General features: G+C 40.4%; 1 protein-coding gene across 2 annotated transcripts in view; it reads left to right on the top strand.

The window, feature by feature from the left end:
* LOC148366796 (potassium voltage-gated channel subfamily KQT member 1-like) overlaps positions 1-13639 on the top strand; it is a 50124-nt gene that overhangs the window by 4832 nt on the left and 31653 nt on the right. For both annotated transcript variants that reach the window (XR_015850241.1, XM_088333598.1), the window contains exons 2-5: positions 1993-2083; positions 4880-5006; positions 6654-6732; positions 9290-9386. Coding sequence is in view for 1 of the 2 variants with exons in the window: in XM_088333598.1 (XP_088189724.1) it covers positions 1993-2083; positions 4880-5006; positions 6654-6732; positions 9290-9386 (394 nt within the window). In the remaining variant the exon portion in view is untranslated. The remainder of the gene's footprint in view (positions 1-1992; positions 2084-4879; positions 5007-6653; positions 6733-9289; positions 9387-13639) is intronic.

Below are 13639 nucleotides of genomic sequence, written 5' to 3' on the forward strand. Positions count from 1 at the left end.
TAAAGAAAGACCCTTTTTTCTTGTTATTTTGTTCAACGTTTTTGTTAAATCATAGTGGTCACCAGAGTTCCCTCTAAGCTGCGCGCGTGCGCAATTGCGCACTGCTCGCACATTCTCAGCGCACAAGAAAATCTAGCCAGCGCACAAAAATGAGGGCTCAAAATTACTAATGAAAAAGCGACAAAGTCAAAGTTACAGTGCATGAAGGTAAAAATACGTTGTGTCCTAAATGCGGTATTTTGAAGTCGAGTCGAAGGAGAATGAAGTTGAGTAAAGTTAGTAGAGTTTGTCGGGGAACCGGCTTCTTCGGCTCGGGTCCCAAACGGCTCTTCAGGTTGTTTTTGCTTCTTTAATCCCAACATGACCAAATAGTATGTAAAATTATGCACAAAATGACTTAAAGGAATGGGGAAATAAAACAAAAAGAAAAAAAAAATACCAAAATGAAAAAGTAGTGAAAAGCTGAGAAAAATAAAAACAAAAGGAAGAGAAAAAAAGAAGGAAAATTTTAGAAAAAAGCCAGAAAAAAAGAAAAGAAAGAAATGTAGGAAAAAAAAAGTAAATAGAGAACAAATAGAAAAAAGTAACAGCTCGGAAAAAATAAACAATGAGATTAGAACAAAAAACACGGAAAAAAGAAGAAAAAGTTTGTGTTGTATTCAAATAATTTCCAATTATATCAAGTGAATCTTGTTGCCAACATTGTACTTCCACTAAAAAATGTGATCAAGTACAGTTCTGTATCTTACAACCGACTAAATAAGCCCCCGAAAATGTTAATATTATGTGACAAAATATATCAGGAAATAAAAAGAAATGGATATCTTGTGAAAGAATTGTAAGAACAAACGACGTTTGTAGGCCGTACAACCTTTGCAATAGTACATGAGTCAATTCATTCAAAAGAGAAAAATAATTTTGCATTGCCGGAAACTCAGCAAAATGTAACTTGATGTCAAGTTTTGGACATGTTTGAGAAATAATGATCTTGCCACACTTGGGATTATGGTTGCTCACTGTGGTTTCAAGCGTTGCTCACAGACTTTGTGTGAACGCTCAGACCCGTGGAAAATTAGAGGGAACATTGGTGTTCACTGGTCATATTTTTTTTTGTGTATTATATTACCCACAATAGAAGATGCTCATATTTATAAATAATGATTAATGTAATATGCATGTTATATTACTGTAAGATCATTGCTGTGTCCTACCATAACATACCAAAAGGGACACTGTGTATTATTTATTTTTAACCATCTATTATTTCTATAATGCTACTAATCACTAAATATCATTTGGACACAAATAATAACAGTGATCATAACAGTGAATAACAGTTATGATAATGATTCTAATAATTATAATAATATTAATAATAAAGAAAGGTTAATTGTTGTCTCTTAATAATGGTTCTAATCCCTTAATATCACTCAGACCCCATTTTCTTTCACTCTGTACTATCAAAATAAGATTTTTTTTTGTATCTGGATTTTTTCATGGTTGCCCATTGTCCTCACTTGGCCCCGCCCGTTTAGTGCCAGCTGCGGCTCGTTTCCAGATTGGCTTCCATCCTATTTAAACTCAGTGCTCTCATTTACTCTTTGTCAGTCTGTCAACGAACCTCTGCACTTGCAAGACTTGTGTTTTGACTCTGTCCGGTATCCTGCTTGTGTATCCAGTATCCGGTATCGATCCTGCCTATCTCCTCCTGTCCGGTATCTTGCTCCAGTCTCCAGTATCCGATATCGATCCGGCCTGTCTCGTCCTGTCCGGTATCTTGCTCCAGTCTGCGGTATCGATCCCGCCTGTCTCGTCCTGTTCGGTATCTTGCTCCAGTCTTTGGTATCCGGTATCGATCCCGTTTGTCTGTCCCGTCCAGCATCTACCCGTTTACATATATGTATATGTGTGTAAGATGAGACATAAAGTCTTGCTGTAACCAGATTGTAACAATAATAACTGTGCTAAACATTTTTCCATCCTTTTTTTCAGGTTCCTCATAGTTATTGCTTGCCTGATTCTCAGTATTCTGTCAACCATTCCCGTGCATGAGAAATATGCATTCTCCGCGCTCTTCTGGTTGGTGAGTGTTGATTTCAATTGTCCAATAAATAGCTCTTACCTGGAGGTTTCTTAGCAAAACAAGTCAAACTCTATTTAGCTTTTTGTTTTAACCTGCTAATGATGTGTCTCATTTTTGATGCTTAAAAGCTGTATTGTGTTGGACTGTGGCGGCAGTTTTTGCGTTGCTCCGTGCTCACCACTTCTAAATCAATTAGATTCAATACCACTGTAGAGTATTCCACGTTTGGTCAGAATTCAGTTTTGCAATCTCAGAAAATGATCAAACAATGTCAAGACATGTGAAGTGAATACTGTGTTTTAAATCAATCATATCGATATGTTATCTGACTGATACCGGTGGAATGTGGGGTTAGGGAGAGTGTGTTGGCTAGCATTTGTGCATTAAAAGTGGCCGTGACAACTCCACCACAGGGGTCCGCCCCCTCCCAGTAGACCGGAACCAAGACCTTCTTCTGTAAATGATTAGAAAACAAAAACTCCAAAAATCCAAGAGTGTGTGTGTCTTGATTAAAGTATATTGAACTATCAAAAATGTAAAAAGAATTTACCTAAAGTTTGTGTAGCCACACAGAATAACTAAACAAGATTTTCATTCTCTTTTCCTGACATTATGATCTACAAACGAAAAAACGAAAAAATTACAACCCGATGGAATCATTTATGGTTGTAGATCCCCGGTCCATCGTCATCGATCTCCGGCCCATCTCGATCTCCGGCCTGTGCTTGTGAGTTGCTTGCCGCAGCGACAAGCTAGCTTGCCAAAAAAACACCAGGCATATATGCCAGTATTCCGCCGAAGAGAGGCCCTACAAGGACCTTAAAGCCTCAATCGACTCGCTGTGCAAGGATATGGCGGCAGTAAGATTACGACAGTAGTTGCTTCTGGGGCTTCTGGAGGAGGTACAACCTCTGTGCCTCCAGAAGCCGGAGAATTACATACTGGGGTGACAGTGTACTCATCAACGGTATAAACATCAAGTTGGGGAGAACGGCAAAGAAGAGACCGTATCGGTTGAGCAGAAGTTCGTGTCCTTCCTATTCAGTAAGGGCATTTAAATGGACCTGGAGCACACCGAGGACAGTCACCGACTACATATATATATATATATATATATATATATATATATATATATATATATATATATATATATATATATATATATATATATATATATATATATATACGCGTTGCAGTATACGATTACGATTGTATTATGCTCTCTTTCAAAGTTATTGAAACAAAAAAATCGAGTTGTTGATCTGAATTCCCACAATAAATGCCTTAACTAGCCCACTCCAAATACACACTAGTGGTATTTCATAAATAAGCCAGTCTTCAGTAGACAACCTGCTTATCTTTGTGGCTTCAAGGTTACATACATGGTTAGTCAAGATTTATTTCCACGAATGTTCAGCAGCCGGATTTGCACTCCACTGTGCCTTTCTTGAACGAATCTTCAGCATAACAAGTGATGGAAATCAAGACAAATACTCTACGTTTGAAAACACTATCTTGCAGGGTTCTGTATTGTGTTGCATTTAACGGTGCACCTTTAAACCTGTGTAGGTCAATCTTGTTTCTCAAAGGATATCAGAATCTTTGTCTTTTATAATTAGAAACCTAATAGTCCGCATTATTTCAGGTGTGAAGCCAAAATACTCCCATGTAGATGGCAAACAGTGTCAGAAGCCGAACAGACGGTGGACCCAGACGCGTAACGTTTTCACACAAGCTTTATTTTACTGTAATGGGGCAGTTGTGCGCGGGAACACAAACACGAACACAAAGAGATTGAAACTGGACAAGACAGACGGGATCGATACTGGGTACTGAATACAACAGCAAGATACGGGACAGGACGGGACTGACGAGATCGATACCAGAAGCTGGTTACACGAGCAGGATACCGGACAGGACGGGACACACGGGACCGATACTGGATACTGGAGCAAGATACCAGACAGGACGGGACAGATGGGATTGATGCCAGATACTGGATACACTAGCAAGATACAAGACAGGGCAGGACAAACAGAATCAATACAGGGTACTGGATACTGGAGCAAGATACCGGACAGGACGAGACAGACGGGATCGATACCGGATACTAGAGACTGGAGCAAGATACCGGACGGGACGAGACAGGTGGGATAGATACCGGATACTGGAGACTGGAGCAAGATACCGGACAGGATGAGACATACAGGATCGATACTGGATACTGGATACATGAGTACACCAATGATCTACAAAGTGCACCTTACCAAAAGAATAATGCATGCTCAAATTTAATAACGAGACTCAATTTTGTCTTTGTACAAGCCACATTTGACAGCATTTTCAGCTGAGTTGTTTTTGCTTCTGCTCTGCTCTGTTTATGTCACGTTTTTACGGATCATGTGACTATTCAAGCTGGAGATTAAAATGACGAACACGTATTTACTACTGCACCAGAAGGAAATGTACATGAGGGCTCGGTCCCAAAAATGTGAGCCCTATATTTCTAGACGACAGTGCAGGGGCAACCATACTGTGGAGAACAGCGCAAAATTGCAACACAGGTTGGGTTTTTTTGCGTTGTTGTCGTCGGTGGTTGCGAAAGTAATAGACCAAAATGGCTTTTGCTTGTTATCGTTCCTTGTGGATTAAAGGTAACTTCAGTGACCCTGCATTGACATTGATGATCTGAGTTTGAGTTTGAGACCTCTGGTCTAAATGAAAGTCCCAACATTTTCACGTATGATATAAATGTTTATATTTTTTTTCTTTACATTTTTTATTTTTCCTCCGTAGGAAATATCGTTTGTGGTCTTCTTAGGATTGGAGTACATCTTCAGAATTTGGGCAGCAGGATGTCGCAGTATATATGTCGGCTTCTGTGGACGTTTGCGATTTGCAAGGAAGCCAATCATCATCATTGGTTTGATCTATACACTCACATATGAGAGCACATCCATTATTAAAAGCCAGCAAATAATATTCCAGTGAAAGTAGAATTGCTTTGCCTTTCTTGATGTCAATAGCCAAAGATGTACTTGTGATTGGATTTGTTCATTATAATATTTACCATGAAAAAGTATTGATAGATATGCATTTTAATATGTGTTAGCAGTGTCTGAAATAACGTCTGCCCGGACGCCCGGGGCGTGCATCTTTTTCGTCGGGCGTATAACTTACACAACGTTTTTCAACAAAGAAAAACTAAATCTTTCGTTTTTATTTTTTATTTTATATTATTTTTCAAATTAAACCTTTGCTTTATTCCGATTTCGAAATCTTCGTTCGGTTTGGAAATTCATTTTCCAAAGTAGACGCACAGAGAACACAAGAAAAATGGATAATTGGTTATGAATCAAGCCAAAACCTCAGCCCCAGAAAAAAAGATTCAAAAGAAGCTAACAAATTTTATGACGCTACAAAACATAAACATACATTAAAAGTATTGTGGAAAGAGGAGTTCACGTGGCTTGGAGCAGACGATGCAACGCAAACATTGCACGAATGAAGATACAGGTACATACTAAAGGCAGATTGAGAAGAGTGATATGATATACATGCAATGAAAGTTATAAGTAGATTTATAATAAATTTAATTTTAAAGTGTTGTTATGTTATATATTCTGATTATCAATCCTTAATACTTAGGGTTGGATAGGTTTACTTTAACTGGATTACTTTCAATTACTTTTGGATTACTCCAATACCAAATATGCTAATAAAAGACAAAAGAAACTAAATATGAATAAAATGACTAAATTTTGTGCAGGCTTGGGGAGTAACGGAACACATGGAACGGCAACAATGATGTTGGCAAGCTGTTTGGATTTATTTTCATTTTGTTTCTGTCGCATTTTATGTTAGTTTTGCCGGAGATCAAAGAGATCAAAGCCAGGAGAGAAAGCTTACTATGTGTTGTGAGTCATAATTTTATTCATATTTAGTTTCTTTTGGGGCAGCACGGCGGCGCAGTGGTTAGCGCACGTGCGGCACAGTTCATGTCTTGGGAACCTCCTGTGTGGGTTCAAATCCAGCTCCAGACTTCCTGTGCGGAGTTTGTATGTTCTCCCCGTGCTTGCGTGGGTTTCCTCCGTGCACTCCGGTTTCCTCCCACATTCCAAAAACATGCATTTCAGGTGAATTGGCCGGTCCAAATTGTCCTAGGTGTGAATGGGCGAGTGAGTTGTCTGTCCCCGTGTGCCCTGCGATTGGCTGGCAACCAGTTCAGGGTGTCCCCCGCCCACTGCCTGATGATTGCTGGGATGGGCTCCAGCACCCCCGCGACCCTACTGAGGATAAGCGGTGTAGCTAATGAGATGAGATGAGGTTTTTTTGTCTTTTATTAGCATATTTGGTATTGGAGTTATCCAAAAGTAATTAAAAGTAATCAAGTTAAAGTAACCCTACCCAACCCTGACCTTACCACCAATTATAGTCAAAAGGTATAGGGACTTCACATGTGGCCAACGCTTTTGGAACACCCTGTATTTTTTCTTATTTTCAGTTCAAGTAAAAAGGTCTTTTAAATGTTTGCCTTTTACCAATGCAATACTGTTAATTTTGTGCACAGATCTGATTGTTGTGGTTGCTTCAATAATCGTGCTAGCAGCTGGCTCCAATGGACAAGTGTTTGCAACATCTGCCATGAGGTGAGACTGCATGGAAAGTAGAATCTGTGGGTGTTTTACTTAAAACCCTCCTGATGTTTTTCAAGTTCATCCTAACTGTAATTTCCAGCTTGTTATTGTAATTTCAACCATGTGTATGATTCATCACCTCCTTGTGGTAAAGAACTTATTTCATGAAGAAATAAAAATCATTTGAATAATGAGCAGAAAATATATGAACTTTTTTAAACAGTCGTGAGTCAATACATTTGCATTTTGCATAACATGAGGTTCACCTAGACCACAGGCGGCCCGTGGGCCAGATCAGGCCCGCTAAGGGATTGAATCCGGCCCGCGAGACAACACTCAGAGAAGCGCAAGAGAAAAACAAGCTGCAGGTTGAAATATGTCAACTAGATGTTGCCTAAGCCAGGTGCCTCTCACAAAGACACTGTACTAGTATTTATCTTTCTCTCTCTCTCTCTCTCTTTTTCTTTTCCACCCCTTTTCTCCCACTCTGTCTCTGTCTCTTTCACTCTCTGTGTCTCTCTTTTTCTCTTCCTTTGTTGCTCTTTGTCTCTTTCTCTCTCTGTTTCTTTTAACCTCTTTTGCTCTAACTTCCTTTTTTCCTTTTCTCTCTTTTCTCTTTCTCTCTTCATACCCTTTCCGCTTTCTTTTCTCTTTTATCTCCATCTGTCTTTCTATTTCTCTTTGGATTTCTTTCTTCCTCTCCCTTTCTTTTCCCCCCTCTCTCACAACTTTTTAACTTTTGTTTCTCATGCTCTCTCCCTCTCTCTCTTTTTCTTTATTTGTCCCACCCTCTTCTTTTCCCTCCCTCTTTCTCTTATTTCTTTATCTCTTTTTCTTTCTCTTTAATCTACTTGTCCGGCCCCCGACAGAATATTTGTTCTATCGTGTGGCCCCCGAGTTAAAATGAGTTTGACACCACTGACCTAGACAGAGCTGACCTGATACGGGTACCCCCAAAAACCACAAACCTTGAAAAAGGCTGGGCAAGAAAATGAGAAGAAGATGGAGTGGTTTGGCCACTGAATCTATGTAGTTTGTATTATTCCTTGTGCTTTGTAGCACTTTTTTTTGCGCTACACAAAAAAACGGCATCTGGTGGTCAAATATTACACAGTTCCCCTTTATGTCTTGTTTTTGTGACTCATAATTTGAGAAGTGCAGACAACTGTAGACATTTAGTCGCTTGGTTCCCTAAACAAGACCGTCTGACCTTCAGTTGTTTACTAAAAAAGATAAACATTGATTGATAAATATGAATGAAGAATTATTAAGTGTGAGTGCTGAAATTCTAAGGATTTGGAAAATTTTGAATAAAAAATATTGCCAATAGTGAGTGATTAACATGATAATTAATCAGTTGTCAATCATTTCATCTCTACTTCCAACATAAGGTATTTATAAGTATATAAATATTGTGCATACCATAATGTGCAATAATAATCCGGCAGAGTTTTTTTCACAATTAATTATTTTTATTGGCATTATACAATAGTATTTTTTTCAGTGTAAGAAAGTGATGTAGAGAGCGACCGGCTAGCTGCATCCTAGCATCGGGGATCCTTGGCTTGAGCCAGGTCTCCGTGATGATTAAAATACAAGAGTCACGAATATAGTGGGTTCCCATGAGTTGTTGCTATAGATCATCCGATTTATGGATAATGGATCTTACTTACAGACTTTGCAGGGGTAGCTTGTAAGAGTTGTTACGTTGCCTAGCTCTAGCAGTAGGGAAAGCCTGTGGCACCACTACGGGATCTAGTCTTTTCCCGAACCTAATAACAATCCACGAAGCACCCTCTGGTAATGAGGATTTCTTTGCACTCTTCTGGCTTTCCTCAGAGTCTAATGTAATTGATGGATTTATTTTCAATGTAATGAGCCGCTAAAATACTATCTGTAGCCGTGCTTCGCAGCTTATTTTTGGGTGTGTGGACACTTTGAGTAGTGTGCTAGCCCTGCTTTTTGACTGACAGCATACACCAGCCAATCACAGTCGGGCATGCAGACAGTCATGTCCACCCAACACACAGAGCCCTCGGCGACTTGCCCCCATGTAGCATTTGCTGTCTGTTGTCTACTGGACAACACAGTGCACATCATCAAAATCTGCGAAGTACTGCAACTAAAAGTAAACCAAATACACCAAGGGATTACTGAAATGATACATTACTTTGGCAATTGATTAATAGTTGAAATACCTTTCAGATCAGAGACTCACCATATCCCATATATAAGAATGTCAGCTTCTCAACAGCCAACATTTGTCCTCTTTTATTGGCTTTGTAATTGTGATGATTTTTTTATAATCAAAATAACATGTTTTTGATCTCAAACCCTAATGACATGATTAACATGTTTGACTCAATTTTCTGACATAGTGAAGACCAAACTAATTAGTATATTTAACATTTTTTACAGTGCATTTAATATGAAATAGCGATCTTTATTTCGATTAAATGGATTGAAATTTAAACATTTTGAGTTAATCTAACTCACTGATAAGAGATTATAAGAGTTATTCATATTTCAGGAAAGCGGTACTGAAACTTTGATTCTATTATCAATCTAGAGGGATCCGTTTCCTCCAAATTCTGCGAATGCTCCATTTTGACCGCCAGGGAGGAACATGGCGTCTCCTTGGATCCGTCATCTATGCCCACCGACAAGTACGGTACTTCAGAGTCTTCATACAGTATTTGCATCCATCACTTGTTTAAAGTCTTGAGTACATTTTGACATTAAATATCTCGAAGGGTATTAAGGATATAACATTTGGTAAATTCAGAAAGCTTGTAATGTCATATTTTTACATGGAATGTTTAAAGATGTTCACTGTAACCACAATTATTTAGACGACCAGAGTCGGGTAGGGTTACTTTAACTGGATTACTTTCAATTACTTTTGGATTACTCCAATACCAAATATGCTAATAAAAGACAAAAGAAACTAAATATGAATAAAATGATGACTCACAACACGTGGTAAGCTTTCTCTCCTGGCTTTGATCTCTTTGATCTCTGGCAAAACTAACATAAAATGCGATAGAAACAAAATGAAAATAAATCCAAACAGCTTGCCAACATCATTTTTGCCGTTCCATGTGTTCCGTTACTCCCCAAGCCTGCACAAAATTTAGTCATTTTTTTCATATTTAGTTTCTTTTGTCTTTTATTAGCATATTTGGTTTTGGGGTAATCCAAAAGTAATTGAAAGTAATCCAGTTAAAGTAACCCTACCCCACCCTGTAGACGACACATATCAAGCTGATCGTCAAATTATTTCCAAACGCGTCCCAGCAATGCATTGTTAACAGCTGCAACAGCTTCTATTTTTCGGGCCATCACCTCATCCACCTAACAGTCTGCATATAAACCAATACTTTCACAAATCCCCACAAAAATAAATTGCATGGTGTTAGATCCTTACATATGTGTGACCAGAACATGAGATCATGATCATTCTTCCCATATCATCCTAACATTCTGTCTGGAAGTGTTGTATTCAGATACTGGCTAACCCTGAGGCTTAATTGTGGTAGCGCCCTATCCTGTTAAAAAATGAAGTCATCAGACTCACTCAATTCATCTGTTAACCAGTTTTCCTACATGTTGAGGTACACATCACTATTCACTGTTACTCTTTCAAAGACGAATGGTCCATACACAGCACAAAACACCTTTTGGGAATCTCGCTGATGCTCAAGTTCTCAGTACCCCATATGTGAGCGTTATGCTTGTTAACTTTGCGATTTATGTGGGAACCCGCCTCATCACTAGAAATAAGTAGTTTGTCCAATCCATCATTTTGGATCTTCTGTTGCATTGCAATGCAAAAGTCACGACGAGCTCCTTTATCAGTGTTCTTCAACTTTTGGACTAACTGTAGCTGTCATGACCAGAATGGAATCAGGACCCAGATGCGTAACATTGACCACAAGTTTATTGAGAAAAGAAAGAAAGGCAGCACCCGCGATCCGGTGCTTGCTGGACGCGGGAAGCAAGCCGCTCACTAAATCTAAACGTGTTTCGAATGCGGAAGTGGGTCTTCCGGAGCGGGAGATCGTGGCGTCGAGGACAGAAAAAAACAGGTTGATAGCCGGGACAGGAGAGCAAAAACGTGGTCGGGATCAAAAACAGGTCGTAAGCCGGGACCGGAGACCAAAACGCGGTCAGGGTCAAAAAACAGGTCGTAGCTGGAGACAAACCGGGAAATCAGGAATGGAGGGGGGGGAAACGGGTGCAAAAAGCGGGACAGACGGGAGTCCGAGTCAAAGTGCTTGCCTTGTAGAAACAGAGTTTTGCTGACGGACTGACAACAGGCGAGTCAAAAGATGGCACTTTAAAAAGGACGGGGAACCAATCAGGAAGCCAGCAGCGGCTGGTGCCAAACGAGCGAGCACAGGTGATACTAATCAATCATTATGACAGTAGCCTGTAAGGCATTATGTGCAGTCATTTTCTTAAGACACACCAAACCGTAGTTGTTCCTTACTGGCTCTTCTGATTGATTTAGGGGGGCTCTTTGATCACATTCTCTGAAGTTTAGTGGCATCCCATTCTTTTAACTGGGCAAGAGCACTCATCTGTTAAGATGTATTTTGTTCATAAAGCTACAATTTATCTAGCATCTCTGTACGGACTTCAAAAACTGTCGTTTGTGGTTAAGTGTACGCCATTAATATGTCTGAAAAGAAAAAAATCAATAGCTTTACAAAATTAATGTAATTAGCTTTAAAATGGGGCAGCACGGCGGCGCAGTGGTTAGCGAATGTGCGGCACAGTTCAAGTCATGGGAACCTCCTGCGTGGGTTCAAATCCAGCTCCAGACCTCCTGTGCGGAGTTTGTATGTTCTCCCCGTGCTTGCGTGTGTTTCCTCCGGGCACTCCGGTTTCTTCCCACATTCCAAAGACATGCATTTCAGGTGAAATGGCCGGTGCAAATTGTCCCTAGGTGTGAATGAGCGAGCGAGTTGTCTGTCCCCGTGTGCCCTGCGATTGGCTGGCAACCAGTTCAGGGTGTCCCCTGCCCACTGCGGGATGATTGCTGGGATGGGCTCCAGCACCCCCGCGACCCTACTGAGGATAAGCGGTGCAGCTAATGAGATGAGCTTTAAAATGGCAGAACCTTTATCTTACTACTATGTATAGTTAAGGAGATATAGGGACTCCAAACATGCCCAAGACTTTTGGACGTTACAGCTGAGAATTTTTAAAAAGTGTTTTCTCAGACCTATCCAGGCTTAGATCTGCGAGCAACAACAGTGTAGAGAATGAATGGATGCTAAGTGCACTAATCTAATCCTTGAAACTTAATTGAAATGTGTTGAGCACTTGGAACAAAAATAAATAGTGACCATCGATGTAGGTGCAGCGATTCTTGCTTTTGAATTGAGTCATGCTGCACACAATGCCATTAATTCCACTAGGCAGGGCACTTGTCACCTCAGGTAAAAACTGGGTAATGCATTGTCGCAATGACCTATATAATAGTAGAGCCATCATGCAAATAAGGATTATAAAAGAATGAATGGGGGAAATGTCATTTTAAATGTGAACTGTGCATGTTTTCTGTCATTCCTTTAATATCACCCTGCAGTGGGAGAGGCATTGTAATGCCAATGCTCACACAGCTGCAATTCCCAAGCAGATGCTTTGCATTGTATTCATGCGGGCGTATTGTATCCTTTATGTATTGGCGTTTGTTTCCACAGTGATGCCGAACAACCTGCTGTCACGGTTCAAATTTAGTTCGGTTTCATTTACTTTAATGACTTGTCTTAATTGTATAACCTCATTTAAATGCACACTAAACAGCATTCTCCCACATCTGGCTTGTAAACACACTTTGCACCGTTGCTTCTTGCTTGCTCAGGGGCAGATGGCTAGCACCACCCTGTAAATAGGAAGGCCACTTCTTCTCTTTTGATAATGCATCCAGAAGACATGCATGGATTAAATAAGAGATCTGGAAAAATAATCAGATTCATGATTAGAATCGTTTTTATTGTCATTGATAACAACATAGTGAACATTGTTCGTGATCAGATTAGCCATGGCACTCCAGGATTCTAGCTATCTATCTATCTACCTTGGTCATATCCCTCAAGAGGGGTGACCGACAACAAGGCAAACACATAAAATAACAAAGAAAATAAAAAGGAAAAAAAAAAATAGCAAAAAAATAAAACACACAAATTTTTTGGGACGATGGCCAACCCGATTGCCCAAACACCCAAACAAGTTAGGCACCTCGGCACCTAAGTTGGTCATGCTTTCGTCCCTCCAGATGAAACGGGACACAAGAAAGCGGCCGTGTCACTCGGGTCCGGGTGACACAACACACTCTTCTGTTCGACAGCTTTCACTGGTTTACCCCTGCCGCATCATACGGGTGCCCAGCCCATCCTTAAGAACGCGTCCACAATCCCACTATCCTTTCACAACACCTCTCCACTCCTTTCTATCACCAACAAGAGCTCTAGCTTCCATTATATTTAGAGCTCTTTCCTGCAGTGCACTCATAACACCATCCATTCACGTCAATCGTGGCCTTCCTCTTGGTCTCCTTCCATTGACTTCTGCTCTGTAGTCCAGGATAAACACGAAATTACACGGACGCTGCCCTACTTACGAGCCGATCGTTCGTAAGTTGAAGTTGCTTCATTGCTATATTTTTGTCAAAGCCCAAACAGACAGAGGCGCGTAACGTTTTCACACAAGCTTTATTTTACGGGAATGGGGCCGTCATGCCCGTGAACACAAACGCCAGGGATGCGACGATCGCTGGATGGAAGAAGTGAGACAGAGAAGTCAGAGGCAGAAGAGATCAAGGCCGGACAGAACAGATGGGGTCGATACGGGACACACCGGTAGGTACCGGACGGGACAGACGGGATCGATACCGGATACTGGGGCAAGA

The sequence above is a fragment of the Urocampus carinirostris genome, chromosome 4 (assembly GCF_059441175.1).
Source record: "Urocampus carinirostris isolate Australia breed hairy pipefish chromosome 4, RoL_Ucar_1.0, whole genome shotgun sequence".
Taxonomy (NCBI): Eukaryota; Metazoa; Chordata; class Actinopteri; order Syngnathiformes; family Syngnathidae; genus Urocampus; species Urocampus carinirostris.